This window comes from Lichenostomus cassidix, chromosome 24 (genome assembly GCF_008360975.1).
Source record: "Lichenostomus cassidix isolate B80296 chromosome 24, HeHo_3.0, whole genome shotgun sequence".
In the NCBI taxonomy this organism is placed as follows: Eukaryota; Metazoa; Chordata; class Aves; order Passeriformes; family Meliphagidae; genus Lichenostomus; species Lichenostomus cassidix.
In genome coordinates, this window is record NC_139504.1 from 4,979,336 (window position 1) to 4,995,763 (window position 16,428).

General features: G+C 46.5%; 1 protein-coding gene across 1 annotated transcript in view; it reads right to left on the bottom strand.

Annotated features, from left to right (window-relative positions):
- Positions 1–1,597: 1,597 nt before the first annotated feature.
- Positions 1,598–16,428, bottom strand: part of CBL (Cbl proto-oncogene) — a 34,843-nt gene continuing 20,012 nt past the window's right edge. The window contains exons 5-16 of the mRNA XM_085081625.1: positions 16,171–16,292; positions 15,563–15,700; positions 15,055–15,142; positions 14,507–14,638; positions 13,931–14,134; positions 11,950–12,081; positions 10,816–11,184; positions 9,891–9,985; positions 9,316–9,471; positions 8,740–8,843; positions 8,233–8,415; positions 1,598–5,755 (exon numbers count right to left, since the gene is read on the bottom strand). Of these exons, the coding sequence (XP_084937751.1) occupies positions 5,475–5,755; positions 8,233–8,415; positions 8,740–8,843; positions 9,316–9,471; positions 9,891–9,985; positions 10,816–11,184; positions 11,950–12,081; positions 13,931–14,134; positions 14,507–14,638; positions 15,055–15,142; positions 15,563–15,700; positions 16,171–16,292 (2,004 nt within the window). The 3' untranslated portion in view covers positions 1,598–5,474. The remainder of the gene's footprint in view (positions 5,756–8,232; positions 8,416–8,739; positions 8,844–9,315; positions 9,472–9,890; positions 9,986–10,815; positions 11,185–11,949; positions 12,082–13,930; positions 14,135–14,506; positions 14,639–15,054; positions 15,143–15,562; positions 15,701–16,170; positions 16,293–16,428) is intronic.

The window sequence follows — 16,428 nt, forward strand, 5'->3', positions numbered from 1 at the left end:
GTGACCTCAAGTAACCCCAATCAGGATCTCAAATGACCTAAAGTAACCCCAAATTGCGCAGCTCAAAATCTCAAATGAACTCAAGTAACCCCAATGACCTCAAATAACCCCAATGACCTAGAGTAACCCCAAAATGACCTCAAGTAACCCCAGAATGACCTCAAGTAACCCCAATCAGGGTCTCAAATGACCTAAAGTAACCCCAACTCACACTGCTCAAAATCTCAAACGACCTAAAGTAACCTCAATGACCTCAAGTAACCCCAATGACCTGTAGTAACCCCAGAATGACCTCAAGTAACCCCAACTGGGGTCTTAAATGACCTAAAGTAACCCCAAGTCACACTGCTCAAAATCTGCTCAAAACCTCATATGAACTCAAGTAACCCCTGTGACCTCAAATAACCCCCATGACCTGAAGTAACCCCAGAATGACCTCAAGTAACCCCAAATAGGGCCCTAAATGACCTAAAGTAACCCCAAGTCACACTGCTCAAAATCTCAAATGACCTAAAGTAACCTCAATGACCTCAAATAACCCCAATGACCCAGAGTAACCCCAGAATGACCTCAAGTAACCCCAAAATGACCTTGAATAACCCCAACTGGGGTCTGAAATGACCTAAAGTAACCCCAAGTCACACTGCTCAAAAACTGGAATGACCTCAAGTAACCCTTGTGACCTCAAATAACCCCAATGACCTGCAGTAACCCCAGAATGACCTCAAGTAACCCCAAACTGACCTCAAGTGGCCCCAATTACCCTCATTGGACCCCACAGTGGCCTCTTGGAGGGTTTTACTCAACTTCAGTTGACCCCCCATGTCCCCACAGCCCCACTGACTCGGTGGTGGGTTTCCATTGCCCCCAGTGACCTTTGTGTCCCTCTGTGTCCCCAGGGAGTGTCCCTTGGCCCCCAAATGTCCCTGGCTGAGTCTGTTCCATGTCTGGGTCCTTCCAGGCTCTGCAGGGTTGGAGTGTGGCAGAAGCTGGATTTGTTAAATCTACTTTATTTGCAAAAGAGTCATATATTTCTAGATATGAATATATATCTGTGAACTTTCAATTAATGTATATTCACAAATATTTATAAATTCATATGTTCAAACAGATACAATTATATATTTTTATTATGTATAATAATATAGACTATATTCAAATAATTATGTTCTAGAATTGGGGTTTTTTTGTTTTAATTTTATATATATATATATATATATATATATATATGTAATTCCACAACTGTGTGATTTTATTTATTTATTTATTTTTAGAAGTGCTATGCAATAACCATAAAGTTCTGCAGAATAATTCCTTTGGATTCCCTTGGATTCTCTTCCTGGCTGGTAACTTCATGTTCTTCTTGGTCCCGATGGATTAGAGCTTTTATTTCTTGATTTAGAATTTATTTTATTATTATAAACTTTGTAAAAATCTTTCCTTGTCAGTACCCTCAATATAAACTTTAATTTAACAGATAATTGTGGTAATAATTAAAAAACAGCTCCCAAGTCAGTCTGCAAAGGATCCAGGAGACTGAAATCTTAAAATATTCTTTTTTCAGCACTCACAGAAGCACCACAACACACACACCATATGCTACAACAAAGGAAATTTTATTTAAAAATAAAACTTTGTTTTGTTTTCTTTCTTACTGACACAGGTGAATGAAATCCCAAACAAAGAAGCTCTTAGTGGGCAGCATACAAGGATGGAAACAATTAATAAATAACATTAGTATAACCTCTAAACATTAACAATGCATCTGCAAACAAAATGAGGACTTTAAACCAAGTGAACCTTAAAGCTCAGCTACTCTCTGTAAGAATATTTACCTTCTGTTTTTCCTTATTCTTTACAGATCTGAAAGGATTAAATACTGCTATTATAATTTTATATTAATGACACTATTATACTTTGTTTTTTAAAATATTTCGTGAAAATCTCAACATTTTTTTTTAACACTGATATCTTACAAATTGGTATTTGCCATTAGTGAGAAAGAACAACAGTGACAGCAGTTCCTCCTCCACTGGGAGTTTCAAACAAAGAGATTTCTAGGAGGAACTTTAAAAATAAATGTCATTCCCCACTAATTTTTAAAGTGGCACCTTTGGGAAGGCGCCCTGGGAGTTGCATTTTTTCTTGCTCAACTGAAAAAAAAAAAAAACAAAAAAAAACCAAAAACAAAACCAAAAAAAACCCAACAAACCGACCAAGCAAACCACATTTACAGTAAGGAGCCTGCCTCAGGATTAGCTACAGCAATGTCACCAATGTCACCAGCCTCGTGCAGGAGCCACATGCTGGGCTCTGAGCCTGCCTGACCCCGAGCCCAGCGCTGGGGGAGGACATGCACAAAAACAGGGGAAAATTTGGGATTCCTGCTCGCCTCTGGACACAGGAAATCACCTGCATCCTGCTCAGGAGGGCATCTCCTGCTCCCCACAGCTCCTGCTCCTTTTTGGGATGTTTCCTGCTGCTTTTGGGGACAGCTGGAGGGGAAACTCAGCGTTTTTTACCCCAAGCAAGCCTGTGCTACAATCCTGCCTGACCCCGAGCTCGGCACAGCACCAGTGCAGACATGGCACCTCCACAGCTGAAATGCTACAAAACACAGTGTCAGAGTCCAAGGGACAATTGCCCATCTCTCCTTCTCACCCTTCCCAAAGCAGTTCTCTGCTGCTTGTCCAGCTCTGCTCGTTTGCCCACAGGGGAGGATTCTCTGATCCAGCCTGGCCATGCAGCATCCCCTTAAGAAAGGCACTAGACATTTGGGTTGTTTATTTTCCTCTTTAAATTAGCATCAGAAAGTTCGTTTTCTCAAGGATAAAGAAGAAGGAGGTGAAGGGGAAGAAGAGCAATCAATCTTGGGCTTAGAAAGAACAAGAAAAAATCCACCGTGCAGTGCCTGGATTGACCTGGCAGAGCCACAGCCACAAGACATGGCCAGGACTCTGCTGCACCCAGTGGAATCAGCAAATTCTTAACGTGTCTAAGGAAGAAAAGGCAAGACTTAAGTTTCTTAAATCAGTCTGGAGACATAAACAAGTGCACAGAAAGGACACATGCAGAGAAATCAGTGATACATGCCACGAAGATTGCTCTCTCTAATCTCTAATACCTGGAACAACACCCACAGGAACAACTCTTGGCACATAAACCCCAAAGACAGGGCTGGAGCAGCTCTTGGGATCACAGCCAGCCTGCCATGAGGGGCTTGGAGGGGACAGGGCATCACTGGTGTGGTCACACACACTGGGCAGGACACGAGTTAAGGCTTTGGAGCTGGCTGGACTCAGCTATTCCTCGGCCAGGGCAAGGGTCACACGTCCCCTGGGCACACTGAGGTCACACAGCAGGGCACACACCAAGTGGCTCCAAAGCAGCACAGAGCCGAGGGGGAGTGTGAGAAAGAGGCCAAGAAAACCCTCCCAACAGGGTTTTCACCCTGATCTCCAGGCTGTTTGGCTGTCCAGGCTCAGCAGTGTGACAGAACAGCGCTGGCCTTGCTTCTCCAAGGCTCCCAGAGCCATGCCCAGCACAACAGGGAGCAGGGTTGGCACCCCTGGCAGCTGCACTGGGAGCACAGGAGGAAAAGCAGCTCTTCTCCCCCTGCTTCTTCCCTTCCCCAGGGCTCCTGGGGCTGTGCCAAGCCCTGCACCCTGCAGAGCACCCTGCAGAGCACCCTGCAGAGCACACTGCCCACTGCCAGCCCCCAAAACAGCAAAGGGTGCTGCCCTCTGAGCGTGGCAGATCTCCTCGGCCTTTCTGAGAGTGTTTTCCTCACTACAGAAAGGAGGGGAGGAAAGAGAGACAGTCCAGCCTGCCTGGAAGCCACTGCACTGATTCATAAAGCTGAAGGTCTAGAGAGAAACCTCTGCTTTAATTAAAAAACCACTTGATGCTCAGCTAACACTTGGGAAGGTCTCTCTGCCATCTGGCCCAGCCTCTGGATTCCTCAAAAGGCCAAACTGCACCCGACTGCCAGAACCACTCCAGCAATATCCCAAGCTGCAGCCCTTAGCCTGGTGACCTCTGCTGACCTCAGGGAGGTGCAAATAATGCTGGACATGCTCCAGGGGCCAAGAGCCTCTCAGGCTGTGATCTGTCTGTGCCTCCTGGATCTAAATCCCCTCCAAAGGAACCATCCACTCCTCCAATATGAACAGAGTTAAGTAGCTGAGTAGGCAAGTCAGGTTATTCCAATGTAACAGCTGAGTTCTGACCTTTAAAGCCATGTGATCATTTCACAAATACAGAATTTTTTTCCCCAGGTCTGTTTTGACACCACACCTGGCAATACCTTAGAGAAATGGAAATGGAAAGAAGAGCCCCCATGTTGTTTTGACAGCCATGCAGAGAACTGCTGCACTTCTTAAGACTGCAAAGCAGGTGAGATACCAACAAACACATCAGCTGCATCTACCAATTCCACAAAACACCCTGGCACGACGATGGCTCCTGCAAAAGCTCTCTGGAGGAGGTGATGGAATGTGTGTGAAGGCCACTAGTCTGCAACAGCCACCATGCAATGAAGATAAATAAAACATCCTATTTACCAGCTGCAACATTCCTAGGGAAGAGCAATGGGAGTGTCCAGTGATGGCTGCTCCAGCCCAGCAGGGCCACAGTCAAGTTTGAGCACTGAAGCATAAAATGCTCAAGGCTAAAAGAGGAGAAGCAGCAGCCCCAGTTCTTTGCTCTTGCTTAAATTCTTTCCCCCTCTCCCACCTCTCAAAACCACGCCAAGCTCCTCCAGCTGCTGGAATCTGGTGCTGCCAGTGCCAGAGTGCACACACACCAGAGAAATCCAACTCCCAGCAGTGCCAGGATCAAAAATCCCTGGCAGAAGCTCATCCTGCTATCTCCAGGCAGCAAGGGAGGAATCAGAAGCAATAACTGCTATTATGACAGGCAAGAGGGACACGCCACGGCCAACAGGAAGCAATCCAACGATTCTTCCGAGGTCTCCTATAAATTCTCAGCAGAAAGTGACCTCCCAGCTGCTCTAAAAAGCCTGAGCCAGACACACAGCAGCGAACAGATCCAAACCTAGTACCATGAACCACAGGACACACCACACCGACCTCGAGACTTTGTTTCTCTGAGCATCCACTTAAAATTCACAGCACAAAACAACTCCCCCCAGCCTCCAGGGCATCGGCTCGGGGATCCCTTGTCACGATACCTTTCTCCACCAACACCCTGGAAATAAATCTGTTCTCTCAGACAAGAGGTAGGGGTAAAGGACTCCAAGACACACACTGTATAAAACACCGCTCCGCTCCGTTTCATCCCACTAGCTTTGAAATCTGGAACCACGAAAACCTGATAACTGATTCTCTTAAAGAGGCAGGACTGACCTCAGCACGAAGTCTCTAAAGGAACCCCCTTCCCCTTTGGTGCACAGCTGGGCAGCAGCTGCCCAGGCAGTTGGTCCACAGCAGCTCAGGCGTGGAGGTGCTCGTGTGCTATGTGGCCACGTGCGCCGGGGAGGAGATGGACACGAACTCCCGCAGAATATTCTTGGCCATCTCAATATTGTTATGTGCAATGACCAGAGCTTTCTGAATGTCCTGATATGAGTAGCCTTGGCTCATGAGGTTCTCGATCTCGCTGGAGAGGTGCAGGGAGGAGCTGGCTGGGCTGCTGGCTCCTCCTGCTTGGCAGCTCCCGGCTTTGCGCTCGGAGTTGATCCGCCGGGGCAGCGGCTTTGGCGGCCGCTCGGGGACTTGGGAGCCGTCTGAGAAGCCTGGAAGGAGAAACAAGTGCATCACTTCAAGCAAAAAGATGTGGAAATTTCGCTTGGAGCGAAGCTGAGATGACATCAGGGTGATAAATGGCACTTCAAAAAGCTGACACTGAGCTCTGTGACTTTCTCCAACCCTTTTATCATCCCTCCCAACGAGCTCAGCTTCCCCTCCTGTGTGCAAAAACAGCTGTGAAGATTTTTTTAATTAGCAGGTCTCATCAGGCTCATTTATTAAGCTAAAACCACATAAAAAATGACATAGGATCTGTGTGTGTAGGCAGAGCTCAGATATCAGAATAAGAAAAAAGGACACAGTGAATATGCAGCTCTTCACCAGACATCTCATTTCCTTCCTGAATTGGACACAACTCCCCAGTTTAACATCCAGAGATGCTCCCTCATCTCTCTGTGTGCACAAAACCAGACCTATCAGTCCCAACTCAGCCACCACAACTGCTCCAGCAACTGAATTATGCTCTCTAAAAGGTCAGCAACTGAATTATGTTCTCCTCTTCCTCTGCTGAAGCTCTCCCTGCCTAATGGCAGATCAATAAAGCTCAGCTTTTCCCTGCTGCTTTTCCCTGAGTCATTCTGATGTGACACTGCCCTGCAGCCACATCATGCACTGCTGGGAAGAAAAAAGAACAGCCCATAAACCAAACAAGTCACCAAACCCTCCAAGGAAAAACCACACTGTTTAATGTGTTCATCAAGCATCTGATCATTTTTAAATTTTAACCTCTGTATCATTGCAGACAGGATTTTTTGCCAATCACAGGAAACTTTTCTGGGTGAATATTTGACATCACCTTAAAGAAAGATTTTTTTTGTCTCCTGGAAAATGTCCTCAGGGCACTCTATAGAGTTTTCTGGCAGCAGAACTGGAGTACAACAGACAAACCATGTCCAAACAATCCCTTTTGAAGAGGGGGCAGCCTGCTCAGAGAGGCAGCATTGTGGGGCCTTTCTGAAAAACTTGCACCAAAAGCCCTAAGACAGAGAAGGTTCTTCAGGAACCAAATTCCCTGAAGCTTCCCCACCAACCACAACTCAACTGTGCTCCCAGAATTCAAGTTTCTCACGCATAAAAAGCTTTTTGTACATGTGACAAAAAGCTCTGCCCACTTCTCAGCCCCAAACTGCCTTTTGAAACAGCTGTTTCAGCTTGAGCTGGATCGAGTTTCAGAGACCATGGGTCAGTCTGAAAGGACAACTACTAAGACAGTTATTTTGGTAAATCATTAATAAACCAAACTGCAGGGTCCAACTCCTGAGAGCATAAATCTGCCAAGATGAATCCCACACCAGTCAGGCTTGCCTGCACCAGCGCCTCGTTTCCCACAGCAGTAACAATCAGCATTTTTCCACATTTTCCATCTCCCTACAGCTAAAGCAAGACAACAGCAGTGTTATTTCAGAGCTGTAGAAACACAGTGTCAATGATTAAGCTCAGTACTTCAGCTGGGAGGGGGGTGGGACTCGCTCTGTTCCTTTTTATCCCTTTCAGCCAAATTCTGCAGACACACCGACGGATTTAAGAAGTGAAACAGGGAGGTGGGACAAAAATAATGAACTTTTCTGCACTAGGAAACTCTTCTCTGTGCTAAAGAAGGTCAGGGAAGTGGAATGGTGAAGCAGGAGGACAGAAGACTCGCTGGGGGAAGAGGTTCTGGGTACAGGAGGTTCTGCCTCCAGAAGGAACAAGAAATTCATTCCTCTTCCTTGGCAAATCACCAGCACATTCAGAATGAAAACCCCCAACAGGAAGAGTTCCAGAGCTTCCTTAAGAGCTGCTGAGCAGGGAATAAGTCAATCATTATTCAGAAAAGCTCCTGGAGACACGAGGCTTTAGTTTTTCCCTCAGAGAATGTGCCTTGCAGCCAGGAGGACACGATGTCCTCTATTCCCCAGGGACAAAAAGCTGACCTTGCTGAGCCACTGCTCAGAGGAGCTGCTCAGAGAGCATCAGGCAGAGCTCTTGTGCCATCTGCAGGCACCAACTGCAGCCAGACAGAGCCACAAACTGCCACTTGGAACAGGGACACAATCCCTGAATGGTTTGGGGTGGAAAGGACCTCAGAGCTCTTCTCCTCCCACCCCCTGCCATGGGCATCTTCCACTACCCCAGGCTGCTCCAACCCCAAATCCAGCCTGGCCTTGGACACTTCCAGGGATGGGAAATCCTGGTACAAAAGATATTCCATGCCCTGCTGGAAACAGTGGTTTAAGGAATATTCTTTACACTGAGCAAAGTTATTCCTAACTGTGATTTCAGTGTAATGTGCAAGCTCAGGGATTGAATGACCAAAACAGTGCATTCCAAGCTATAAATTAAACAAAATACCTAAGACTCAGTGTGATTCTGCCTCACAAACCAAATTTCACAGCTTACATCCACCATTAGGAGTGAGTGACACAAGTTTCAAACCTGCAGAGCCAGCCACCAGCCCCAAGAGGAGACACAAGTGCTCTCTGACCTGTGACAGGGTCATTTTCCAAGGACATTCGGCTGAAGGCAGGAGTGGCATTGGAGATATCAGACAGTGTGCGACGAGCAATGGCAACTGGGAGTGGTGGCTTGGGGACATCATAACCATCTTCTTCATTCTCTGACTCCTCAGGGCCGTTGCTGGCAGTGGCTGCTGCCAGGTTCCCTTCATCTGCAACAGGAGGCACATTCTGAGCTCTGAGCTAAACTGTCTCTCAAGGCAGACTCTGCTCCCCCATTTGCCAAACACTGACAGGACACAGAACTCAAGTTTTGCTGCTAAAACCTCACATTTAATGGCAGCTCTCTCCAGAAGGGAAACTTAGGTTAAAAACACAAGCAGTGTGCATGCACAGACTCATATTTCCACGTGCATCCCAGCTATTTTAACAACGAAAACAAATGTCATTCCTTTAATTCAGCCTAAAATGCTGCTCCACTGGGAGCAATTCATTGAACCCCTGTTCCTCAGCTGTTTTTCAGCACACCCACTCACCAGAAGTGTTGACAGCCTCGAAAGCAGAGGATGCTACTTGGGAGTGAATGTTGTACATTGCTTCATACATGGAGCCCTCGGGCTGCTGGTCACAGTCCAAAACTCTGGGGGAGAGAACACATTTCCCTTCACACAGGTGACAGTGGCCATCACCTCCACCCTCTCTCTGTGACAGATTTTTGTTTCAAAGTGAAACCCCCACTGTTCTGTGAAATATTTGTTCTAGAAAATGCTCTACTGATGTTTATTGCAGTAGAATGTCTCAGCTTAGAAGAGTTAAACTGATACCTCTAAAAATGACATTTTAATAGGAGTTTTGAATTTCAGTTGTTTCTGCTCTCAAAAGGCTCCTGGCAGAGAGAGAGGGAAGGAAGGGGATATCTGAGTCCTTTAATACTGTACAAGGACTCTGCACAAGAGCAGTGGTCACATTTCCTTTATTGCTATTTCAGTCAAGATTGGTGAACATCACCAGGGGAATTCAGAAATCTGAGCAAGCAAAATTCCAACCCTGATGTCCCAAATGTGCTGCTCCAGGGCTGGGAGAAGGAAGTGCAAAAATACCCAGAATCTCACCGTAAACTCTGAGTCATTTCCAAAGGCATTTTGAGCTCTGGTTTTTGCACAGCAGGACCTGGAGGCACCACAGGCAGAGAGGATGGTGACATGTATTCAGTGTCCTCATCGCTCTCAGACTGCTCCCCAGGAGGCAGTTTTGGTATAGGCAGTGGTCTGGAGGAAAGAGAAACAAGACAAAAAACATTTACACCAAATCTAATTAATATCAAGGTACCCTTTGAAATCCACAGTCACCTCACAGCAACTGTGTCTCAAGAAATAATTTGGTTTTCAGGAAGCAGCCAGCAAGGTCACATTGGCACAAGGTCGTGATGCAAAAGGAAGTGACAATACTGTGCACATTTACGTCACATCAAGTGCCACTTAAAAGTGAATTCATCAAAGAGCTGATAGCAGCTGGAGTCTGTTTCCTACTGCCACAGCCCAGAGGAAGTCCCACCACTCCCCACAGCTCTTTGGGATGCTGATTTCAGCTGCTTTCTCTGTATTGTGTGTTTTGAATCTGTCAGTTCTGTCCCTGGCACCAGCAGCCAGCAATTCCCACTCTGGAAGTCATAAAAATCCCAACAGACCTGGCAGCTAAGGAGTAGATGGCATTGGCAGACGAGGAGGGTTTGATTTTGGGGTGTTCACACTCTGAGGTTGCTGCTGGACCACTGCTGGAGCTCTGGAAGACAAAATTCCAAACCAGGAATCAGAAACACCACATGGCGCAGTGCAGCTGCAAAGGCACTCGTTCAACAGCCATCTTCATTTATTCCACAGCGTTTATTGGCACCTCAGAAATCTAGCAATTATCTGACAGCTTTCCCTCAGCCAGGACACAAGCAGGGGTTTTCCAGCAGGAAGAACTTCACATGTTCTGAGATTCCAATGGCCTTGGCAAATTCAGCTGAAACAGGCCAAAATGGGAGCCAAGAGGAAAAGGATGCAGACAAAGCAGACACATTTGGAGACAGGATGACAACTGTGCACGTGTCCTTTTCTTAGAAAATCTGGCTAAAAATGTGCTTGCTTTCAATTTTAGAAAGCTGGAAAAGCGTTAAAAGGAAAAATTAAGGAAATGGAGTCAAGGATGACAAAACTGCTTGCAATTTCTTTTGGAGAACAACATGTTGGACTACTCAGGACACTGGTAACAATGTCCTGTATGAGAACAAACCCAAATTTAACTCAATTTTACCCTGTCAAACTCCTCACAGCTGATGTTTGTAGGTTTTTCAGGGCTGAAAAGCCAGCAGAGTAAATCAGATGGAATGGAAATGGAAACAATGGAAAACATTCTCAACTTTTCAACACTGAGAGGTGAACAATGATCAGGCAATTGTGGCTGAAACTGGGATTTCAGCCTTGCTCCCACCAGGATTGAAAGCACTTCCCTTGCTTGGAATTCACCAGTTTCTCTCCAGCTCTCCCTCGACACAAGATCACCCTGCTAAGGGTGAGAAGAGGGTGATTTTCCTCCCCCACAACCCTCACCCCAGCACACCTACTCACCCCTGGGCTGTCCAGGCTGAGCGTGCTCCCCAGCCGGAGGCTCTCAGCCCTGGATTCCACCTGCGAGGGCAGCGAGAAGGGAAGCGAGTGCCGGTTGGAGAGTTCCCTGCCAGCCCAGGGATCCGCGGGGCTCACAGCCACGGGCGGGGCTTTGGGGATGGGCCTGGCCGGCCACATGTCCCCCTGGCGGTTGGAGGGCAGCGGGGGTGGCTTGTCCCTGGCCGGACAGTCGCCCGGGGTGCAGGGCAGGGGGCGTCGCTGCGGGCGTCCGTCGGGGTGCGGCCGGTCCGGGGGCGGCGGTGGGGGAAGGTCCCGGAGGGTGGGAGGGATGGGCAGAGGTTTGTCCTTGTGCAGAGCACCTGGGGCAGCCTGCGGGGCACAGAGTGGAAAATATCACTCAACAAAGGCAGCAGGAGGGAGAGTTTTGGGGCTGTTTTATCTGGTTTGACAGGGAATTATCACCAAGGATGCGGAGATATCTCCACACCTTCTCCACAGGCTCGGGGAGATAACTACGTGCACTCCAGCCAGGCACTGAATACCTCAGATTCTTCTTGAAGGAAAACATCAGCTTACAGCAGCATTAGACTGGATTCCAAACAGCCTGCTCATTATTTTAAAAAATTATTCAGTTGTGGGTTATTTGTACAAATTAACATTCATCAGTCAGCAATCAGTATTCACAGAAATAAGCATTTTCTTCTGCCTGAACTTTCATAATTTCATTATTTCCTCCAAACCAGATGAAGAACTGCTGCTGTAGCTCAAGAACCATTAACTTAATGCCACCAAGATCATCCTGCTGCCTTCTGCTGATTAATCAGAAAGCCAGGTGATTTCTCCCAGTCACACACATTTAATTTCTTCCTTCATTTTCTATCTAAAAAAATGCTTGATGGAAAAATGTGTGCAGAAAAGTTGGGAGAGAAACATGGTAACTTCTGTACCAGCTAGAACAAAATAAAGGAAAATAATCCCACTCTAAAGAGCACAGGCAGCAGGGATTGAGGCTGAAAACCAGAGAATATGATGGCAGTAACAATAATTTGGTAGTTTGCAGGGGTCAGCAGATTGTTCTGCTCCCTGCCTGCCCCACCCAAATCACAGCTGAGAGGGAAAGAAGTTGTGTTTCACCTTGGAAGTGGTGCCAGGGCTAGAAGCCCCAGGGGGATTGGCCACTCTCTGCTGCAGCAGGTCCAGACGTGGTGGCACAGGAGGGAGGGCAGCCTGGGGAGCCACCGAGAACGGCGAGGGAGGACGCTCCACCTGGGGTGGGGAGAAAGGCAACATCAGCACGTGGCTCAATCTAATAGAATTCCTTCCCACTAGAGAGGGCAAAATCAGCACGTGGCTCTATCCAAAATTCCTACCCTCTAGAGAGGGCAAGATCAGCACATGGCTCAATCCAGCAGAATTCCTCCCTTCTAGAGGGAAAAATCAGCACATGGCTCAATCCAGCAGAATTCCTTCCCTCTAGAGAGGGCAAAATCAGCACGTTGCTCTATCCAAAATTCCTACCCTCTAGAGAGGGCAAGATCAGCACATGGCTCTATCCAGCAGAATTCCTCCCTTCTAGAGGGAAAAATCAGCACATGGCTCTATCTAATAGAATTCCTTCCCACTAGAGAGGGCAAAATCAGCACATGGCTCCATCCAGAATTCCTCCCCACTAGAGAGGGAAAAATCAGCATGTGGCTCTATCCAGCAGAATTCCTTCCCACTAGAGAGGGCAAAATCAGCACATGGCTCTATCCAGCAGAATTCCTTCCCTCTAGAGAGGGCAAAATCAGCACATGGCTCTGTCCAGAATTCCTCCCCTCTAGAGAGGCTTTCCAGCTCTCTGGCTGCAATATTGGTGACAAATGGCTCTGTGAGTAATAACTGTCCTCCAGGAATGGAGCCAGCTCCCAGCACTGCAGCAGTCCTGCAGGAACAGCTTAGCTGTGAGCCACCAGTGCAAATGCATGTGGAGAAACACAAGGCAAGCTCTGATGGAGTAGCAAATCTGCCTGAGTGAGCCCTGAGCAAGGAGGAGCTGCTTTTCAACACCAGAGGGCACGATCTGCTGCAAACCTCCTGTCCCTGTGCAAAATGCCTTCACTACAGAGCACTGGGGTGAACCAAATCCTCCATTTTTGTCCCTGGAAAGCTGGTTTTCTACTTAACAGATCAGAACAGTGCCTGTTCTTCTCTTTATTTTCTATATTTTCATAAGCAAAGCAAATGCTTTTTAATTTTGAAAGGCTTCATACAGGTTTGAGCTCACTAAAGCCAACAGAGTACCAACCCTGACAGGAGGTTACACTTTGCTTCCCCAAAACATGAATATAAAACCCTCCAGGAACAGTGTTTACTGTTTAGCACATTATTTCACAGGGTGGAATAATGTGAGATATAAGACTATAGGTAAGCAAGAGGTGAAGATTCTTTCTGACCAGGAAATGCAGCTTGTTTTAGTTGATTCAACTATTAAAAATCAGCCAAATTCAAACCCACTTCCTTATGCAGTAAAAAAAATGCAAGAGCAGCAATAGAGTTTTGAAATGAAAAATGAAAATAGAAATGAAAAAACCAAGCAGGGATCCATAAAGAATGCCTGTCTTGAACACAGCTCCTGGAGGGAAGCAGCACTAATGGCAGAGTTATCACACCTTTATTATACAGATTTATCAGCCACCATATAAAAAGGTGACAGCCAAATTGAGTTCCTCAGCAGAAAAACCTGCCCTCTGTGCTGTTATTCATCCTTGGGAAGACTGTATCTGCCTGCCTGTATCCATCACTGGGGAAAAATTGATGCATTTTTGCTGCTCTGGGTGAGTTCTGGCTAGGAAATCAAAATCTAACACACAGAGGAGTGTTCCAAACCCAGATCTTCCATCCCAACAGGTCAGGCCAGCTTTTTCACCCCTCCAGGGATTCTTGCAAGGTAACACACAAGAGATCAAAGGCTTCCAAGTGTGATCCCAAACTGCCAGCGTGAAGTGAGCTCACAAAACTGGACCTAAATCCCCATTTTCCACAGGGAGTAGGATTTTTTCTAAGGTCAAATCACAGAAAACTGATGGAGAAAAAGCCCTGCCACATTTACCAACAGCCATTTCAGTGACCTTACTTTGGTACCAGCGAGTTCTTTCATCATGAAGAGGGAATCATCAGCTTTGTCATCATCATCATCGTCGTAATTAGGAGAGGGAGTTCCTTCTGCCCCTTGCCTGGACAATCCTCCTCCTCCTCTGGGATCAAAGGGATCCACCACGATTGGCTCTGTGCCTTTGATCTCACAGCGGCAGAAGGGACAGCCTTGGCCTTCTGATTCCTGTAGGGGAGAGAAGAGATTTGTCACAGATCTGTCACAGATCTGTCACAGCAGCCTTTGGGGTGCAGGATTTATTCCCTGCTTCATAAACAACCAGCTTTTAACCTGCTTTTTGGCAGGTAGCTTTCAGCTGAGGGGAAGACAAAGGCAAACTGGGCTACAAATATGGAATATTTTCTCCTTGAAGTAGAAAAACAGCTTTTGAGCTGTTCTCATGGTTTTTTTCTGTTCCACATCTAAACAGCTCCTGACATTTTGAGCTCAATGTTTCTGCTAACTTCTCTCCACTCCTAAACTGTTCTGAGAAGAGAATATACCTGTAAAAGAGCAAGCAGCTGTTCTCAGGGAGATGAAGAAGAGGGCAAGGCTCACCTGCCAGGCTGTGAGACAGGAGGTGCACATCAGGTGCCCACAAGGCTCGATCTTCACGTCCTTGTCGTTCTCAGCACAGATTTTACACAGCTGGAAGGTGGAGCCCATCTCACAGTACAGCTCATATTGCTCCTGAGGGAAAGATGGCATACAATCACAGGGAGAAGGGAAATCTGCAAAGATTTCACTGTAATTTTATGTGCTAGATGCTTCTATCAAGCTCTGAAAAAGTGGAATTAAATTTTGGATCAAATTATCCAAAATTTTCATGTAAGCATCCCAAGAAAAGCGGGGTTCAAGACATGCTGAATGGCACAAAAGCATCCATATTAGGCACAACATTCTGAAAATAAACCCTTAAAATCTGTCTTTGCAATCTCCTCTGCCCATCCCTACCATGCAAAGATTTCTGTAACTCCTGTAAAATGCAGCAGCCTTTAAACAAGTCTTAGGAATCCCAAGTATGACACAGTTGTATGAACAACTAAGGAGGGCTGGAATTAGGAAGAAAGCCAGAGAATTGGATGGGATGGGAGTATTTTACTCACCTGTGTAACTTTAATGTGGTCCTGAGGTGTGGGTTCACACAAGCCAGTCAAGTCAGGATTCTGATTTCGGCCATCAGGAAATAAATAACTGCAAGCAGTTGGGGAAAAAATAATCTCTATATGTGCCTGTAGACATTGTATATACACAGATAAAAGGTTTATTTTGGGGGTGGGAAGGGAAGAAAGAATGAAGGAAGGGGTGGGAATTCAAAGTATTCTGAATTCTAAAGAAGTTTTTGAAGAATTTTATGATTGGACAAAAATCAAACATGTTATTCTTAAAAGTATTGGTTCAAATTAAGGGCTTGACCAAAAACAAAGGGATTTATGAGAAGGGAAACACTGCTGCACATTTATCATCTGCTGTTCCACAGCTCTCCAGTGCAAAGACAGCTGTCAGTAATTCCTGAGTGCCAAAATAGTTCAGCAATGAGTTATTCCACTGACAGCAATGGGGCTATTCAACATTTAACTGCTTTGTTGTCCTAATTTTGATAAAGTTACTTACAAGCCTTCCCTGAAGCCATCAATGAGTGCTTGGAAAAGAGGTTTGTTGTGGGGGATTGTCTGGAGGATGTTCCCATCTGCAGTGACATAGCCAATGGCCCACTGACCCAGGCGGGTGCAGCTCAGTCGGAAAATGTAACTAAAAACACACAAAGGAAAGGAAACCTCAGTTTGGAACAGGCAGAAAAGATTAAATGACAAGTAGGCAGCCTTTCTCTGGCCATATCAAGACAGCCAGTAAAAATTAGTAGGAATAACTTGATGATTTGTACCAGCTTTCCTCAATTGACCCCCAGGCGGTTCAAAGGGGAACTCTGCAATAGGATACAAAGTGAGAAAAGAACCCAAGCACTCCAGGTGAAATTAAACCCAGAATCCAGAGCAAGAGAAGTTAACATCCTCAAAATCATTTGTTTCAAATTAACTTTCAAAAAGCCAACAAACAAACAGACTGCAGGAGGTTTCCATGTTTAAAAGCAGCCCAGCAGCAACCACATAACCTCCAGAAAAGAACTCTCCCTGCACACAGAGGATCTGTCAGCCCTGCTGCAATCAGTGGTGTCAGCAAGAAGCACCCAGCAGGGCCCTGCTGGCTGAGCTCTCTCTCACCTGCCAGGTTTGTGGATGAATTTCTGCAGCCGAGCCTTCACCTCGTCATAGGTCAGGAATGCCATATATCCAGGGTGAGTCACTGCCAGGCTGTTCCAGTTCCTGAGCAAGGACGACCACGGCTGGGGGAGCAACAAAGAAACAAATGAACCACACACTTCTGAAAGGTGTCAATATTCCTGAATCAAAGGGATCAGTTCTTCAGTTAGAGAAATGTGTTTCTTATTCCACCACCAAGCCAGCAGAGAAACCAAACCC